Source organism: Hibiscus syriacus, unplaced genomic scaffold (assembly GCF_006381635.1).
Source record: "Hibiscus syriacus cultivar Baekdansim isolate YM2019G1 unplaced genomic scaffold, ASM638163v2 tig00111070_pilon, whole genome shotgun sequence".
Classification (NCBI taxonomy): Eukaryota; Viridiplantae; Streptophyta; class Magnoliopsida; order Malvales; family Malvaceae; genus Hibiscus; species Hibiscus syriacus.
In genome coordinates, this window is record NW_024062971.1 from 61,682 (window position 1) to 78,893 (window position 17,212).

General features: G+C 37.5%; 3 protein-coding genes and 2 pseudogenes across 3 annotated transcripts; 4 read left to right on the top strand and 1 right to left on the bottom strand.

Annotated features, from left to right (window-relative positions):
* The first annotated feature begins 1,075 nt into the window (after positions 1–1,075).
* LOC120151889 (NDR1/HIN1-like protein 13) lies at positions 1,076–1,750 on the top strand. The gene has a single exon (XM_039164199.1). The coding sequence runs from the start codon at positions 1,076–1,078 to the stop codon at positions 1,748–1,750; it is 675 nt and encodes a 224-aa protein (XP_039020130.1).
* Positions 1,751–2,527: 777 nt separating this feature from the next.
* Positions 2,528–3,495, top strand: LOC120151909 (protein NDR1-like). The gene has a single exon (XM_039164210.1). The coding sequence runs from the start codon at positions 2,748–2,750 to the stop codon at positions 3,321–3,323; it is 576 nt and encodes a 191-aa protein (XP_039020141.1). The 5' UTR covers positions 2,528–2,747; the 3' UTR covers positions 3,324–3,495.
* A 143-nt stretch (positions 3,496–3,638) lies between these two features.
* On the bottom strand, positions 3,639–6,531 carry LOC120151910 (annotated as a pseudogene).
* Positions 6,532–8,278: 1,747 nt separating this feature from the next.
* LOC120151890 lies at positions 8,279–17,026 on the top strand. Its single transcript, XM_039164200.1, is given in 16 exon segments — positions 8,279–9,194; positions 9,275–9,397; positions 9,484–9,689; positions 9,773–9,910; positions 9,913–9,985; positions 10,054–10,291; positions 10,373–10,511; positions 10,595–10,889; positions 11,560–12,182; positions 12,273–12,394; positions 14,567–15,516; positions 15,592–15,713; positions 15,792–16,002; positions 16,082–16,319; positions 16,380–16,530; positions 16,632–17,026. Coding segments are annotated over 16 exon segments (4,776 nt in total). The 5' UTR covers positions 8,279–8,389; the 3' UTR covers positions 16,974–17,026.
* Positions 11,269–12,476, top strand: LOC120151875 (annotated as a pseudogene).
* Positions 17,027–17,212: the final 186 nt, after the last annotated feature.

Consider the following 17,212-nt stretch of genomic DNA (forward strand, 5'->3'; position numbering starts at 1 on the left):
GATGCGTGTTGGTTTAAATTACTTAACTCAGTGTAAATTCGCCATGTTTGATGAGAAATTTTGATTTAGAATGGAAAAGAAAAACAATGGAGGAAAGTTTTAAGAGAAAATATTACAATATTTTGATCATCATTTTTTAATTCTTGTCAATCATGACATCCAACTATTTAAATGCATTCAATCAAGCCATTAAAAATATATATTTTAATTATTAACGACCGATGGTTTAATTGAATGCATTTAAATAGTTGAGTGACCTAATTAATAAAAATTCAAAAATAATGATCAAAATAAAAAGCGACTATAGTTGGACAGTATATAGTTTATTTCTTTTATTGAAAATTTGTAGATTTGAGAAAGAAAATAATCATGAAATAGAAGCAAATAAAGAGAATTCTTCATCGTAGATAGCTAGGGGCACAACACATATTAGGTTAGGTACGGACTTTAAGAGTTATATTAAAAATGTAAGAATTCTGAAATTATAAAATTTTATTAATATAAAATTAAATCATCAATAGAATATATAAATAAAATATTTAATGTTTTCAAGAAAACGACGAGAATCTTTTGGTCTATTCATGATCATACAGTTGATGGATGTTGTAGAATGGATGTATAAGAACAAAACATCATCTATAAAAATGGAGTCATTGACAACTGTAGCAGATGCACTCATAGTTGAGGGTGAGCAAATTCAAATTTTTTAGATTAATGTATTTTATTGATGGTGTATACTCTAAAATTTTATTGTGTTCATACTGACATCTGAATTTTCTTCGATTAGTAATTCATTTTATTAATAGTTTCCATCTTGAAATTTATTTTTATTTTCATTTCATTTAAAAAATTTATACTATTAATATATGTGTTTATCCTAAAAAAATATTTTAAAATCCGTCTTTGATTTACGGGGAGGGAGCCTACTGATTAAATAATCAATGGCATTATTCCTTTCTATGCCATGCAGAATGCTTTAACATTCCCTCGTCTTACCCGCCACCTTTAGACCACACAAACACCCTTCACACAAACACAATCTACCTCGGTTCCTTGTCTACTTTCAAAAAACGCAATGTCCAGTTCCGACAGGTTGCCGACCCTACGCACCGATCAGGACTCCCGACCCATGAAACGCCAGCACACTGCTCGATACTACGCCGAGCGGGTTCGTGAAAGCTGCACGGCTAGGGTCACTAAAATAGTGTGCGCCATCTTTTTATGTCTCGTTTTAGTTGTCGGCATTGTTTTCTTCGTCTTATCGCTTAGTTTACGCCCCCATCGTCCGAGGTTCCATATGCTGGAGTTCACCGTTTCCGGTTTGGCTCAACCCACAGGGTTCGAGAATGCTGAAATAACGTTCAATGTCACCGTCAGGAACTCCAACCAACACATCGGAATCTATTACGACTCCATGGTCGGTTCGGTTTTTTACAGAGATCAACGGATTGGGTCAGCTCCATTGAAGGACCCGTTCTTCCAGGACCCAAAGACGACTACGGTCGTGGACCGTACGTTCGGTGCGGCCTCGCTTACTGTGAACAGCAAGCGATGGGAGGAGTTCATGAACGATAGGCAAAAGGGGACGGTGGTTTTTCGTTTAGATATAACGTCAGTCATTAGATTTAAGGTTTCTACGTGGAGGAGTAAACATCATAGGATGCATGTCACTTGTGATGTTGCAGTTGGTCGAGATGGAACGATCTTGCCGGCTTGGAAGAACAAGAGATGTCCCGTCTATTTCAGTTGATTTATTTCATGTATACATATATGCATATACGTATGTTGTGTAGTTCCATTTGTTGTATTATCATTCTTGTTTGATTCGATTAATTTGTACCATTATGTCTTATGATACACAATTTCAAACCTTTCAGGCTTTATCCGGATGTGAATCAAAGAAAAACTTTGTAGCTTAAGCTTTATCTAAATATAGGGATAAAGATGAGCATTTAGATCAAATTTGATACGTTTTGATATGATTCAATTCAATATGATCAGATTAAGTTGATTTTTTTTGAAAGGATGAGATTTAATCTAGTCAGGTTTGAGTTTATAGAAAAAACACCAACTCGACTCAAAATAATATTATAATTATCCATTTATATATTTAACGATAATTACAATAATACCTCTCTATATTAATTTTTAATTAGGTCTTTAATTTACCTAATAAAATGAATATATACACACACAGGGTTGGATGCAAAATTTTACCTCAAAAATCAAGTCGAATTTTAGATTGATAAAAACCCTGATAAACCTTGATCGGTCGAGTGTAAAAGGAAAGGTTTAATTTTCAAATCGTGTTTAGATGGGTCAAATACAACCTATGAACATCCTTATATGGACCTCACCATAAATATAGTATGTATTTAAGTAGTATTGAACTCACATCCTTTTGTAAATTGTAAAATCAAAGATGCCAATAGAACTAAGACTCAATTGGTCAATCTAGATTTTTTTTTCTTAAGAAAGAAGGCTTCAAAAGGTGAACTCTCGTGCAACAATTAGTCCTATGAACCTTACATGTCACATAAAGCAAAGTACAAAACTCACCAAAAGAAAAGAATACAGTTCGTAACTTCTCAACTTTCCATCTTAAACTTGCATCCTTAGACGAATGAAAGCCTTAAGCTTTAACTTTATTCTCACTCAAACCACTATTTCCCTACACCCTGAACCAAATTCCATTACCATTCAATTCCTGTGGAAACCCCTGTTCTGTTTTCCATTCTCAGACAACAATGTTCGGAACCAAAAGCGTTACCTTTTGGCTTCTTCAGATTATTGGCCTCGTAGGCCTTCTCGCTCTTTGTCTATGGTTAGTGTTGCGTCCCAGAAGCCCCAATTATACGATCATGAACTTTTCGGTCCCTTCGGTAAACGATAGTAGTGCGTCCAATCATGGGATCATCCAATATGAGCTTGATATCGATAATCCGAACAAAAACTCAGGTATTTACTACGATGATATCTTCCTAATCTTTTATCATGGGGTCGATACGGTGGGGAACAACACTGTCCCATCATTTTATCAAAGGAAGGATCGGAATTTCCGAGTGCTCAAACATGTTGATGTTGACACCCCCTTGTGGAGAGCTCTTCGCAGCGCAATACTGAATGCAACAGCTGAACTAAGAGTTGATTTATCAACTAATATCAGATATAAAACATGGGGCATAAAGAGCAAGCACCATGGACTACACAGAGAAGGAAATATACCGATAGGTAAAGATGGCAAGATATCCAACAAGAAGAAGAAAGTTAAACTTCGGCATGCATCAAAAAGGTTGAAACTAAGGGCTACCAGATTTCTCTGAAGTCTCTTTAACATCTTGCCTTGGTTTTCTTTATGTATGTCACCTTCTTCTTTCCTCCTTGGTTCTGTATATAATTTTCTTAGGTTGATGAATTCCAGTGTTTAAACGTAATCATCAAATGCAGACATGCAAATAAAACAATATTATTCTTTTCTATCAACATGTACCAAACCTTCAATCTCATATATAAACTTCTTTGTTTATTCCAAAAGAAACATGGAGGAATTCTTTTACCTATCTTTCCTGCGAAACAGAAAAATAAAATGCATGTGATAATATGATTCACTAATTGCACAGATCAATACAGCGGAGATGTATAAAATATAACCCAAATATTTTATTAGAACATCAAAAAGTTACAAAGCTTAATGAGGTTACAACCTTCATCGAGACAAACACCAAAAATAAAACACAATCAAACCTTTTCATATCATAGATGAACATAATCAACCTTTCCACCAAAATCCGACTTAAAATTGCAAAATACACTAGCCATATGAGGAAATAAAGCAGATGACAATAGCAACACCGAGTCCAAGAAATCACAGAATTGAAGTTGTGGTCATGGTCAATGAGAAATCATACAGTTAGCATTCTATCTTCCTCCCTCCAAATTAATTTCGAAGAAAGAAAAAATGGTAAAACTTATTAGGGAGACAAGTACCATACATAACAGTATGGACTAAGCTGTTAATAAACCTCGGGATTTCCCCTTTGTTGAACTCCATCTCTGAATAACTATTTGTCTTCGCCAAACATGATTAGGAATCTGCAAAGTGATAACTTGAACATGTTCATGCCTCTTTTTGTGTCAACCTTGGAAGAAACTAAATTGGCTGATGAGTGTTTAATCTACAGTTCCACCCTGATAACAGATCAGAGTTACTGAGAATGTAAGTGTCCTTACTGCAGGGAAGCCGCCATAGTCCCCGGCCTATCTGATGTCCTTAGTGATACAGCTATTAGCAGCTACTCTGACCTGCAACAGCCAACTTCAGTTAGAAACATACATTTCTTGGAATTATTCATAACTTTGACTCCTCTGCTATGCTGAATAACCAAATCAACAAGGGAAAAGCTACATTAAGCAAGACATTAGAGCAAGTAGACAGTCTGAAGTTCACAAAGGCCCCTCAACATCTTTATGCAATAATTCTTCTTTTCTTCTTAACATCAAGTAAATACCTTCGATACAATAGAGACGTGATCACGAACTGCAGCTCTCCCCCCCAGAACTACGTAGTCTCCCATCCTGTGGCAGGAGAAACAAAATATGATCAGAACTCCCAGAAAAAATTGAAAACTTCATCATGTTCACATGCATGACATGAATACACTCAACTACACATGAGAAACTTGAAGGAAAACTGAAAAAAAGAAGGAAAAACTAAAATGATAACAATAACATACATCACTGAACCTGCTATGCCGACCTGCCCACAAAGCATGCAACTTTTCCCGATAACTACATAATGTCCAAGCTGCAAAGGCCAGCAGTTGGGAAGATTATACCATGAGCATTCCTATCAACACGGCCAGACAGGAAAAAAAAAATACCCACCTGAACCAAATTATCTATCTTTGAGTGATCTCCTATTACTGTGTTCCTCCAACTGCAGAACCAAATAGGTGATATACTTTTGTTAAACATTTGTCTGCTTGGAAATGCAGAAACTAGTTAGGAGGGGAAAACATCCAGACTCAAATAGATAACTAGCCTGCCCCGATCAATGCATGTGTTAGCTCCAATATCCACATGGTTCCCTATCCTAACATTTAGCATCTGAGGAAAAACATAGGAAAAAAATAGTAAACCAAAATACATTTTCAACAAATCTGAATGAAATATCTGAAATCCACTTTTGATAATTTCCAGAGGCTAACAAGCATCAATTCTTTTCCTCTTTCTTTATTCTTTCCTATATCAATAAGAATGAATTCAATAACATAAGAAATGCCAATTATAAAGTGTTTCCTAAAGTTTGGCCTCTTAGTGCTCAAAACACAAACAAGCCTTAAAGGTCATAAAACAGCATAAGAGACAAATTAAACTATCCTGACAGTTAGACTGTATATATATATATATATATATGTTTCAATTTTACTACAGGTTTCTATTAACATGTTTAGTCCATTTTTAATTATTTAAGTATTAAAAATATCATCATGTTATTGTGTATTTTTCAAGTTTGTGAATGTTGTAGTTCTTAAAGTCCAATAAACACCAACTTGAGGCTTCTTGACCATGTTTCCATCCTCACCGACAAAAAATCCAAATCCTGCAAATGAATAAAATCATACAAACAATTCAGCTCCAGTATAATTACATATTAACCATCATTTTGATAGTGGATTAACCATCATTTGTAGAATAAAATCTTGACCAAATAACTGGATATATGTAAACATTTTGATAGTGGATTAACCATCATTTGTAGAATAAATCCCATGTCTTTTATAACTTTCAAGCTCAGAAGAAGATGATGGCCTTACCATCTTGGCCGATGCAAACTCCATTATGAATTACACATGAATCACCAACAGTGCAGTTACTCAGTGCAGCATTATAGCTGAAGAAAGCTCAATAAAGTAAACTATAAAAAAGGAGGCCCTAGACACAAAATCTAAGCAAAGCACGTAAGTTTCACAGTGAGGGATGTCTGCATATCAACAGATTTACCCAATCTTCGTAAACTGAACGATGGTAACACAAGGTCCAACTACAGTCCCAGACCCAACTCGAGCATTCGCACCCAACACGGATTTCGGATGAACTATGGCCCCGAACTCGATAACCGCTGTCGGATCAATAGAAGCTGACTTATTATGAAAACGGCCACCTCCATTTTGCCATTGCAAAAAATCCTGGGCACCATCAGCCTCAGCTCCGGTTTCTGTATTGAAAGGGGCAAAAAGATGAAGAAAGAGCAAGTTAACTGGCAAGTATTTTGAGTAATATTTTGGTTGAGACATTTTATCAAACAGTTTAGATGCTATAGAAACCGACCAGAGTTCATCCATATGACGGATTGGGTAGTTGAGGATACGGAGAAATTACAGAGAGTGCCAAAACGAGGGAAGCTTCTGAAAACGGATGCAACAATGGGGTGTACTCTTTTCAGAGTAACTGCCATAACGACCGGGGGAAAGTCTAAGTTACTGTGATGGTTTATTGGAGAGATGGAAGCAGCAATTGCGGGTACTCTATTTTCTGGTGTTGAATATATCATAACGTGTTGTTAAGTTCTATTACTATGTATTACTTATAAGTAAATAAATTGTTGTTATTTTTGAGAATTTGAGTTCGAGCATCATAAATATCAGGAGTGTAAGCTTTTAATGTTGAAAGTTTGACAGTTATCTTCGAACAGATACTGTATTTTATTTATCCCATATTATTAAAAAAATTATTAAATATATCTATTTATATATTTTTTTTCTCAATTATTTAATTAAAATTTTCATTTTTGCTTTATATTACAAATAATTTTTAAAGTAAATTACATCATTCTTCACTGAACTTTACTCTATCTTATTTTGCTCACCGTACTTTTAATTTTTCTATTTTGTTCACTGAACTTTACTGATTGAATTATTTTGCTCACTCTGTCGTTAACTCATTAACGTTGTGATGATGTGTTATTTTTTATTATTTTAATATAAAAAATTGAAAATATAAAATGTAAATTACATCGTTCCTCACTTAAATTTAATATCTCTCCTATTTTGCTCACCCAACTATAAAATAAAAATAGAAGGTGATTGGATGCCACCGCCAGCCACCGTCGACCGTCGTAGATAGTGGTCGTTTGGTCTCAAATTTTATAGGTTGTTTCACCCTGACATCTTGAGTCCGAATTTGACCTCTATTTTGTCGGAGCTTGCTCCAAAGTCCACATATTGAAGATTGAAAGTAAGGAAACCGAAAAGTTTCAGTCAAAATTCACGAATTTTGGGACCTTTTCCGGTGAAAAAACCATCAGATTCGGACTCAGGGGTCGAGATGAACTAACCTATGAATTTTGGGACCGAACGATCACCATCTACGACGGTCAACTGTGGCTGGAATAAAAAATGACATAGTGACCGATGACGACGATATTCGAAATGACGTTGTTTTTATGTATATTTGAGTTTTTCAAATAACGTCGTTTTGATGCTTGTGCTGTGTTATTACATCGTTAGAGAGTTAACGACAGAGTAAGCAAAATGATTCAATCTGTAAAGTCCATTAAGCAAAATAGAAAAATTGAAAGTACAGTAAATAAAATAGGAGAGAGAGAGTAATATTCAATGAAAATTAATATAATTTACCCTACTTTAAAAAAAAAGTTAATAAAAGTAAAAGTCTGCCCTGTATTCCACCTTCGAAATTCTTTTCTTGCTTGTTAACAAAGATAATGCATGACCTGTGGTGGCGGTTGATATCCGTTAACTCTCGGCCCGCTGATTAATTCAGCTTTAAATTGCCGAAGAACTGAAAGTCTGAAAATCCACCTTACCGGAAACTTCGCCGAATGCGGATAATCTTTACCAGAAGGGATGGGTCAAGGCAGGGTGGGAATAATAACTTTGAAAATTTAAAATTATCGTATATTTTAGATTTTTTGTTTGTATTTTTTATTAAAAATCAGTTTATTTCAAAATCTGAAATTTTAAAATGTTTAAATTCACCCCGCAGAATCTTGCGTCCCATCCCTGTTTACCGGACTTGTTTTTCTACCAAAACTTGTACCTACATTCTGTGGTTCATCCCTTTGTTTTTGCATAAGCACTGCAACCACCGCGTCTTGAGTTGACTTCTGCATCAACATGTCCTCATCTTAAACCATTTTAAATTATTTTCCGTCGCGGTCATTACGTTAGAGACTTCAACATGGTTTACTAGTAAACTCGATCTAGTTAAGAAAAATCATATATCACGGTAGGTGAATTTCCCTTGAAAGTTCTTCACTGAAATTTCTCAGCAAATACTATTGGTAATATTTAAGGTTTGCTTGTAGGGTAAAGCTGCGGTAGAGCCATTCTTGCAGTTTAGCAGAAGAAACTGGGAATTTAGACAAGATATGGAACATTCAACGAATTTCAGACAAACCCTTCATTTGCTTCTGCTTTGTTCTTTTCTGTTCGGTCTTCATGATCTTGTTCTTGCTGATCCGCCCTATCCACTTTGTTCAAACAATACCATTACCAATACTAATAATAGTTCATTTCAGAATAGTCTGCAAAATTTGCTGGATTCACTGACCTCAAACGCTTCGGTCTCCAAATACTTCAATCTCTCCTCGGGGAACGAATCCGATAAAGTATACGGTCAGTTCATGTGCCTCGACTACGTTACAGCTGATGAGTGCCGTGACTGCATCTCAGGAGCGTCGCAGGCTATAATGAATCTTTGTGGGAACAAAACGGAAGCGGTCGTATGGGAGGAAGTTTGCCAATTGCGTTACTCGAATGTTAACTTTCTCGGACGGTTGAACGTCGAAGACAACATTGGCAAAGACAACGTAATTAACATCTCGGAGCCTGTAAAGTTTCAAGCTATTGTGGAGAACAAGATGATGAATCTGACTAAAACAGCAGCCTTTAATTCATCAGCGAATATGTATGCTACCGGAGATGAACCGTATACGGTCGACGACACCGTGTATGCTCTGGTGCAGTGCACCTTAGACTTATCCCCCGATCAATGTAACACATGCCTAGTAGCTGCCATAAAAGATGTTTCGTCCTGGTGCTACGGTTCTCGTGGGGCACGATTACTTAGTCGGAGTTGTTATCTTCGGTATGAGTTATATGCCTTTTACGAAGGTGCCAATGGCAATGAGTCCTCTGTTTCTCCACATATTCAACCTACAAGTTCAACAAGAGGTATGCATATTTCATTGAAATTCCATGAAACTGAAACAGTTCCATGAAAGTGATGCACAATTCTTCGCTTTGAAATGCAGGCGGTGGAAATGGAAAGAAAGTATGGGTGATTGTAGTTATCGCAATTGGATCGGCAATTTTGCCGGTAGTGCTGATGGCTTCCATTGTATACTTCGGTGTAACGAAGAAAGGAACTCGAAAAGGTAACCATAGCAACCAGTGATCTCAAATCTTCATGTTTTTTAAGGCCTTTTAGAAACAAGTTTTGCTCCTTGTTTTGATGTCCCAGGGAAGGACGAAATTGTGAGAAATCATGTTCAACTACACAATAATGGCGACCATGAGAACCCAGGTGTCCAGGATCAGTATTTTGAAGGGTTAGATGAGTTAAAAGCAAATGATTCTTATATTGATTTGGCATCCATACACTCAGCAACCGATAACTTCTCGGATTCGAACATGCTCGGACAAGGTGGTTTTGGACCTGTTTACAAGGTAATATTGATGCCCAAATCAACAAATTTGCAACATATTATTCCTTTTTCTGCAATTTAAAACAAAATGGGTTGGCTTTTTAGGGTGTTCTTGCTGATGGAAAGGAAGTTGCTGTCAAAAGGCTTTCAAGCTTCTCTGAACAAGGTGCCTTGGAGTTCACAAATGAAGTCCTATTGATTTTGAAACTTCAACATAAAAACCTTGTCAGGCTTCTGGGTTTTTGTGTGTGGACCAGCAGGAGAAGTTGCTTGTTTATGAATTCATGCCCAACAGCAGCCTTGATGTTATCCTCTTTGGTATGTTCGTAGGCTCTAAATTTGTTTTGTGAATGTGTTTACTTGATACTTGTTTTTTGTTGCACCAGATCCAAAGAAACGTGCACAACTCAATTGGAGCAAGCGTCTGAACATTATTTATGGAATTGCAAGGGGAATTCTTTACCTACACGAAGATTCACGGCTGAGGATCATACATAGGGACCTAAAGGCTAGCAACGTGTTGCTCGATTTTGATATGAACCCGAAAATCTCGGATTTCGGAATGGCGAGAATCTTTGCAGGCGCAGATAGCGAAGCTAATACAGCACGGATAGTTGGAACTTAGTAAGGCGAAAGAACATAGTCTGATGATCTGCTAAATATTCTTTCTCAAGCATACTAAGATCTGGTTCTTTTTTTCTGTAGTGGATATATGGCTCCGGAGTATGCCATGGAGGGATTGTACTCGAATAAGTCCGATGTTTTCAGCTTTGGAGTACTCTTGCTCGAGTTAGTTACAGGCAAACGGAATGCAGGGTTTCATCAATTGACCCTCGTAGCATATGTAATTTCTTTTATCCAGGTTAAATTACTTGTTTTTCTCTTCGATTTACTAAATACGGCTAGTCACTTTGAATCATGATGCAGGCATGGCATCTATGGAACGAAGGGAATGCTTTAGAGTTGATGGATCCGTTACTCAGCGATGTATCTCCGGATGCATTCTTAAGATTCATCCATATCGGACTGTTGTGCGTTCAACAAGATGCATGTGACAGGCCTACCATGTCGTCTGTTATGGTAATGTTGAAAGGTGAAACAGTGACACTAAGCCAACCACAACAGCCTGCCTTCTCTGCAGGAAGATTTGCGGAGCATCATCAAAGATTCACTCGGAGTTGTTCCGCCAACAGTTTATCGATTTCTAGCATTGCACCGAGATGATTGACCCCCGAACTCCGGTGATGCAGGAAATTGTATCTTCTCTTTACCTGAAGGTTTATGCCAATAATAGTAACTTCATTTGACAGAAACTTAGCACTAGTAATCAACTTTTCCAAGAGATATTGTATGAAATGGTAAGTTTGTGACATATTAACAATGAAAATGAAAATGAAACCATTGATTGTGAACCATTCAAACTCAATCCTCATCAACACTTTTGGGATATTTTTCTAGCAGATATTTTGATCAAGCCTCAATGGCCAATGCATCATCTAAGATATTTTCAACAATCTCCATTCAAGAAAAAAGATTAAATGCCATAAGTTGGCATTCATCACTCCCCACCATCATCATCTCCTTCATCTACCACACAAAACGTACCCGAAAGATCGATGGCAGCAATGGAAACCACTCTCAACTCACTGTCTTCAAGTCCCAAACCGTCGTTCCTCGATCACAAATCATCCTTCCATGGCACTCCAATTCCATCTCGGTTCACTCCGATTAAGTCCTCCTCGCAGAACTCCCCCATTCCATGTCCCTCACCCCTCCTTATGACTTACAATCCTTTAAATTCCAACCCATCAAAGAATCAACCGTGTCCCGCAAAATGACTCGCCGCTACATGATGGACATGATCACCTATGCCGACACCGATGTTATCATAGTCGGCGCCGGTTCCGCAGGCCTCTCGTGTGCGTACGAGATCAGCAAAAACCCCAACATCCGTGTCGCCATAATCGAACAATCCGTCAGCCCCGGAGGAGGCGCATGGCTCGGCGGCCAACTGTTTTCCTCCATGGTCGTCCGCAAACCGGCACACAGGTTCCTCGACGAGCTCGGCATCCAATACGACGTACAAGAAGACTACGTAGTCATCAAGCACGCAGCTTTGTTCACATCGACAATCATGAGCAAGCTCTTGGCAAGGCCGAACGTGAAGCTGTTCAACGCTGTGGCTGCCGAGGATTTGATAGTGAAAGGAAACCGAGTTGCCGGCGTGGTGACGAACTGGGCTCTGGTGTCGATGAACCACGACACACAGTCTTGTATGGACCCTAACGTAATGGAGTCAAAGATCGTGGTGAGTTCTTGTGGGCACGATGGACCATTTGGAGCAACCGGAGTTAAGAGATTGAAGAGCATTGGGATGATCGACAGCGTGCCTGGAATGAAGGCACTGGACATGAACACTGCAGAGGATGCAATCGTTAGGCTTACAAGGGAAATTGTGCCTGGCATGATTGTAACTGGAATTGAAGTTGCAGAGATCGCTGGTTCTCCAAGAATGGTAAACAAAAATCCTCCATTTTTACTCCCCTTTTTTTTTCCATTTTTGATCTGAGTTTTTTATGAAAAAATTCTGGGTTTTATTTTGCAGGGACCAACATTTGGAGCAATGATGATATCAGGGCAGAAGGCAGCACACCTGGCCTTGAAGGCATTGGGGCAGCCAAACGCCATTGATGGGAGCTTGAACGAAGCTGAAAGAGTGCAGCCAGAGTTTGTTCTTGCCGCTGCTGAAACAGAGGAGACTGCGGATGCTTGATATTATGATTTACAGGAAATTGTTGGATATTACATGTAAGCACAACCAAAATTCGATTTAATTTAATTTAATTTAAATTAAAAACAAATTCAAGTGATTTGGAAATAGAACTTGAACAGAAATTATTAAGGAATATTTTAAATAATTTTAGAAATAAAACAATTGAGAAGATAAGTAATGAAAGACATATATATTAAGGCCCACCGAACCCAGAAGCTGAACCTTTGTTTTGTATTATCAATATAAGGCTTAAAGCCCATATCATATCCAGACAATGAAGAATCGCCCACACCAAGCTGGTTATCATAGATACAGTACAAATTTTTAAAATAAATGAAAGAACTATCTATTATGCTTCTACCCTAGCAGCATATTCAAATATACTGATTTTTTACGAATAGATGCTTAAAGTATTTTTGATTTATTTCGGTTCTTAACGTTATAAATATTATTATTTTAGGTGTTCGAGCCTTCAACGACATTAATTTCTTCCGTTAAGTGATACGTGTCACAATCCGATGATTTTAAAATTTATTTTTTTTAAAATATTATTGTATTTATAAAAAAAACTAATTTCTCTTAAATTATAAAAAACCCCAAAATTCATAGGATCTCTAAATCCTAACCTTAACCCGCCGTCGCCACCTTTTCATGCCACGACCACCGCCGCCGACGCAGTCTCTGTCATCCTCCTAATCATACGTTGCCTTAGTTGTCGTCGATTAGTCGTCGGAATCGCGTGGGATCACAAGCTTTTATCCTAAGGTTCGCAGGTATAAAACATCGATTCGTCGTTGATTGGCCGTCAATCGGTGATGATTTCATAGGGGTTTTGGTTGCCGGTGAGGTGAGCTCGGGTGGAGCTTCATCTACGACAAAGGGCGACGATCGATGTGGGTTTAACGGTTAAAATGAAGGTTTTCAAAGTTTTGGGTTATTTCAAAATTTGTATTTTTTAAAAATATATAAATTTAATCTTTTAATTTTAAGTAAATTTTTTAAAATTACCAGATTGTGACACGTGTCACTTAACGGATGAAATTAACACTCTTGACGGTCTCGACACCTAAAGCGTTAACATTTGTAACTTTAGGCACCAGGATATGTAAAAATAATACTTTAAACACCTATTCGTGTAAAGAACTATAGTTTAAGTACTTATTTTATATTTAAGCCAAATTTTAAATCATTCAGGTGATCTAAACTCACACACACACACACACACACACACATATATATATATATATATATATATATATATATATATATATATATATATATATATATATATATATATATATATATATATATATATATATGAAATTGGTCCATCAAATCTAAAGGGTGTAAACTTCATTAATTTTATATAAAAATATAATCTTGGATGAATATAATCTTTTAATCTCAACCATCCAATTAAATTTAGGGTAAAATACATAAATGATCCTTGATTATAAAACATTATTTTATTGAATTCTTCGACTATTAAAAGTTATAAAATGGTCCCCTGATTATAGTGATCTGCTTTGTTAAGTTTCTCGACTACTAAAAGTTACAACATTTTCATTCGACTATTCATATGTTCCAAACTCCTTTTTTTTGTTAAAAATTGGAGATTGTCTGAACATGATGTTAACTTGTTCATTGTGATATGATAAAATCTGATTTCATAATCGTTTGATTTGAATATTTTGGATCGAGTCTCTATTTGTATTATGTCTTTGAGTCAGTGCTTGAAAGCAACAATGGTATCAATAGACATAATTAAAATATGATTTTATCATATCTCAGTCAGTAGGTTAATGTCCAGCTCAGACGACTGTCATTTTTTTAACTAAAAAAGATGAGTTTAGAACATATGAATAGTTGAATGACCATTTTATAACTTTTAATAGTTGAGGGATTCAAGAAAGCAATGTCCTATAATCGAAGAACCTTTTTGTAACTTCTAATAACCTGGATACTCAACAAAACAACTTCCTATAATAAGAGACTATTTATGTACTTTATCCTTATATTTATTATGCAATCGGTGCCTAAAATTCTTGCAGAAGTATCAAGCATGGGTAGACTTCTTACCGCTGACTTAATCTCATAGTTTAATAAATTAAGAGATTGAAATAAATTCAAAATCACATGTTATTGATGATGGCTGATTCCTTCTCCAAAATTTGCTTTCTGGCTTTGTTTCTTTCGATCTTTTGCTCCGCCAGTTTGGCGGAATCAGAGTTATTGTACAACTGCTGCTCCAATGCAACCGGAAACAGAGTCTACACCGCCAACATCGACCGCCTCTTCTCTTACCTCTCAACCAACGCCACGGAGGAGCACGACGGGTTCTTCAACACCACCTCCGGACAGGAGCCTCACACGGTTTACGGTCTCTATCTCTGCCGTGGTGATGTCGGTCCGAAAATTTGCCGTGACTGCATCAACGTTGCTGCTGCTGAGATGCCTCGTCTTTGTCCTAACAAAACATGGGCTATATTGTGGTATGCCGAGTGTATGCTGCGTTACTCGAACGAATCAATCTTTTCCTCCATGGCTGAAAAGCCTGGTGTAGATCAGTGGAATTATAATCACGATGCAATGGAATCGGACCGCTTTAACCGGCTGGTGGCATCCGCGATGAAGAACGTTACAACTGGAGCTTCGAATTCTACTAAAAAGTTTGCTACAAGCGAAGCCGCTTTCACAGAGTTCCAAACCCTTTATAGCCTGGCTCAGTGCACACCTGATATTTCGACTAAAGATTGCTACAGATGCCTACAGGATTCTGTTGCAGATTTGCTAATTGATACCGGTGGAAACAAATCAGGATTCGCCCTGCGACCGAGCTGCACAGCGCAATATCAGACCGCCCCTTTCTATAACATTGTAAGTAACACAAGCCAAGCCGCCCCGCCGCCTGAACAGCCTCTTCCGCTTCCTCCCCCTCCAGATCATTTTCATAAAAAGGGGTTGTCCATGTCATCACAGACAGTGATTAAAATTGTTGTTCCAACAGTGGGGTTCTTGGTTTTGTCCAGTTTCGTATGTACAAGCAAGAAACTAATCGCACTAAGAAACCGAAAAGGTAAACCAGAATGGTCTAACTACAGAATATGATCATATAAATCAAGTTGGTTTATGTATATACAATCATTTGTAGATGGAATGAAAGCCAGGGCATTGCAATCTCTGCAATTTGATTTCAGCATCATTAAAGCCGCCACGGACAACTTCGCCGAAGCTAATAAGATCGGTGCCGGTGGATTTGGCAGTGTGTACAAGGTGAGGAAAATTAAGAGTTAAGACTTAGAGATAGCTCCGAGGTTGATTGTTTCATAAGAAATCACTGTTTTTGATTAGGGTATGCTTCCTGATGGACAAGAAATAGCTGTGAAGCGACTATCGACAAGCTCCAGTCAAGGTGCCCAAGAGTTTAAGACCGAAGTCGTGTTGGTAGCGAAACTCCAGCACCGGAATCTGGTGAAGCTATTAGGATATTGTTTACAAAGGAAAGAGAGGATGCTTATCTATGAATTTGTGCCCAACAGAAGCCTTGATCACTTCATATTTGGTTTGTTCCTTTCAAGCAAATATGCTCTTAAGTTTCACCAAAGGAATTGATCATGATCAACAACTGTTATTCATTTCAGCTACTGAAAAACAAAGACAATTGGATTGGCCCCAACGATACAAGATCATTAAAGGGATTGCTCGAGGGCTTTTGTACCTTCATTCGGATTCTCGCCTCAAAATCATACACCGCGATCTTAAAGCCGGAAATATCTTACTAGACGAGGGCATGAACCCAAAGATTTCCGATTTCGGCATGGCGAAGCTTGTAAGGGAAAACAAAAGTCTACAACAAACCAAGAGAATCGTCGGCACATAGTAAGTTAATTTTCCTTTTACTGAAATTATAGGTTCATTCCTGACGCTGCTAATTTGCAGTGGTTACATGCCTCCGGAATATGCAATCCATGGACAATTCTCCGACAAGTCCGACGTGTTCAGTTTCGGTATTTTGATACTGGAAATTGTAAGTGGAAAAAGAAATACAAGTTTCTGTCACTCTGTAAATGCCGAAAACCTTCTAACTTATGTAAGTACTAGCTGAAATTCGGCCACACCAATATCCGACATTCGCATTCGAGTTCAGATAAATGTGTACTCGGAAGTCTTTTAACTCGAGGTTGTTTGCAGGCATGGAGGCATTGGAAAAATGGGACAACAATAGAATTGATGGATTCGACCTTACGTGACTCGTACGTAAGCAATGAAGTCATTAGGTGCATTCACATTGGCCTGCTGTGCGTTCAAGAAATTCCGGAAGTGAGGCCTACAATGGCGAGAGTTGTTATCATGCTCAGCAGTTCATCGGTTACTCTACCATTACCTCAACGAACAGCGTTCTTCTTCGGCACAACAACAGAGGGAAAGCTTCCGATTGTAGATTATAAATCCGATCAATCGATGAGTACCGTTTCATCTTCTGCTGCCGCCACAGTTAACGAGACGTCCATTACCGAGTTGTGCCCTCGATAATTCCGATCAGGCGTATATCAGTATATGCATATATACTGAAATTATCAAATATAGTTGAGCCATTTAGAATTTCTCAAAAATCCTACTACTTCGATATCTAATAATGATTTTTTCTATTAAACTAATTTGATAACAAAGTAGTATTTGTTTTAAATACTTTCAATTATTTAATAATAAACGTTCAATCATACTGCTGCAGTCGTTAGTGCTCAGACCCATATCCTCTAGGAGCAACAACG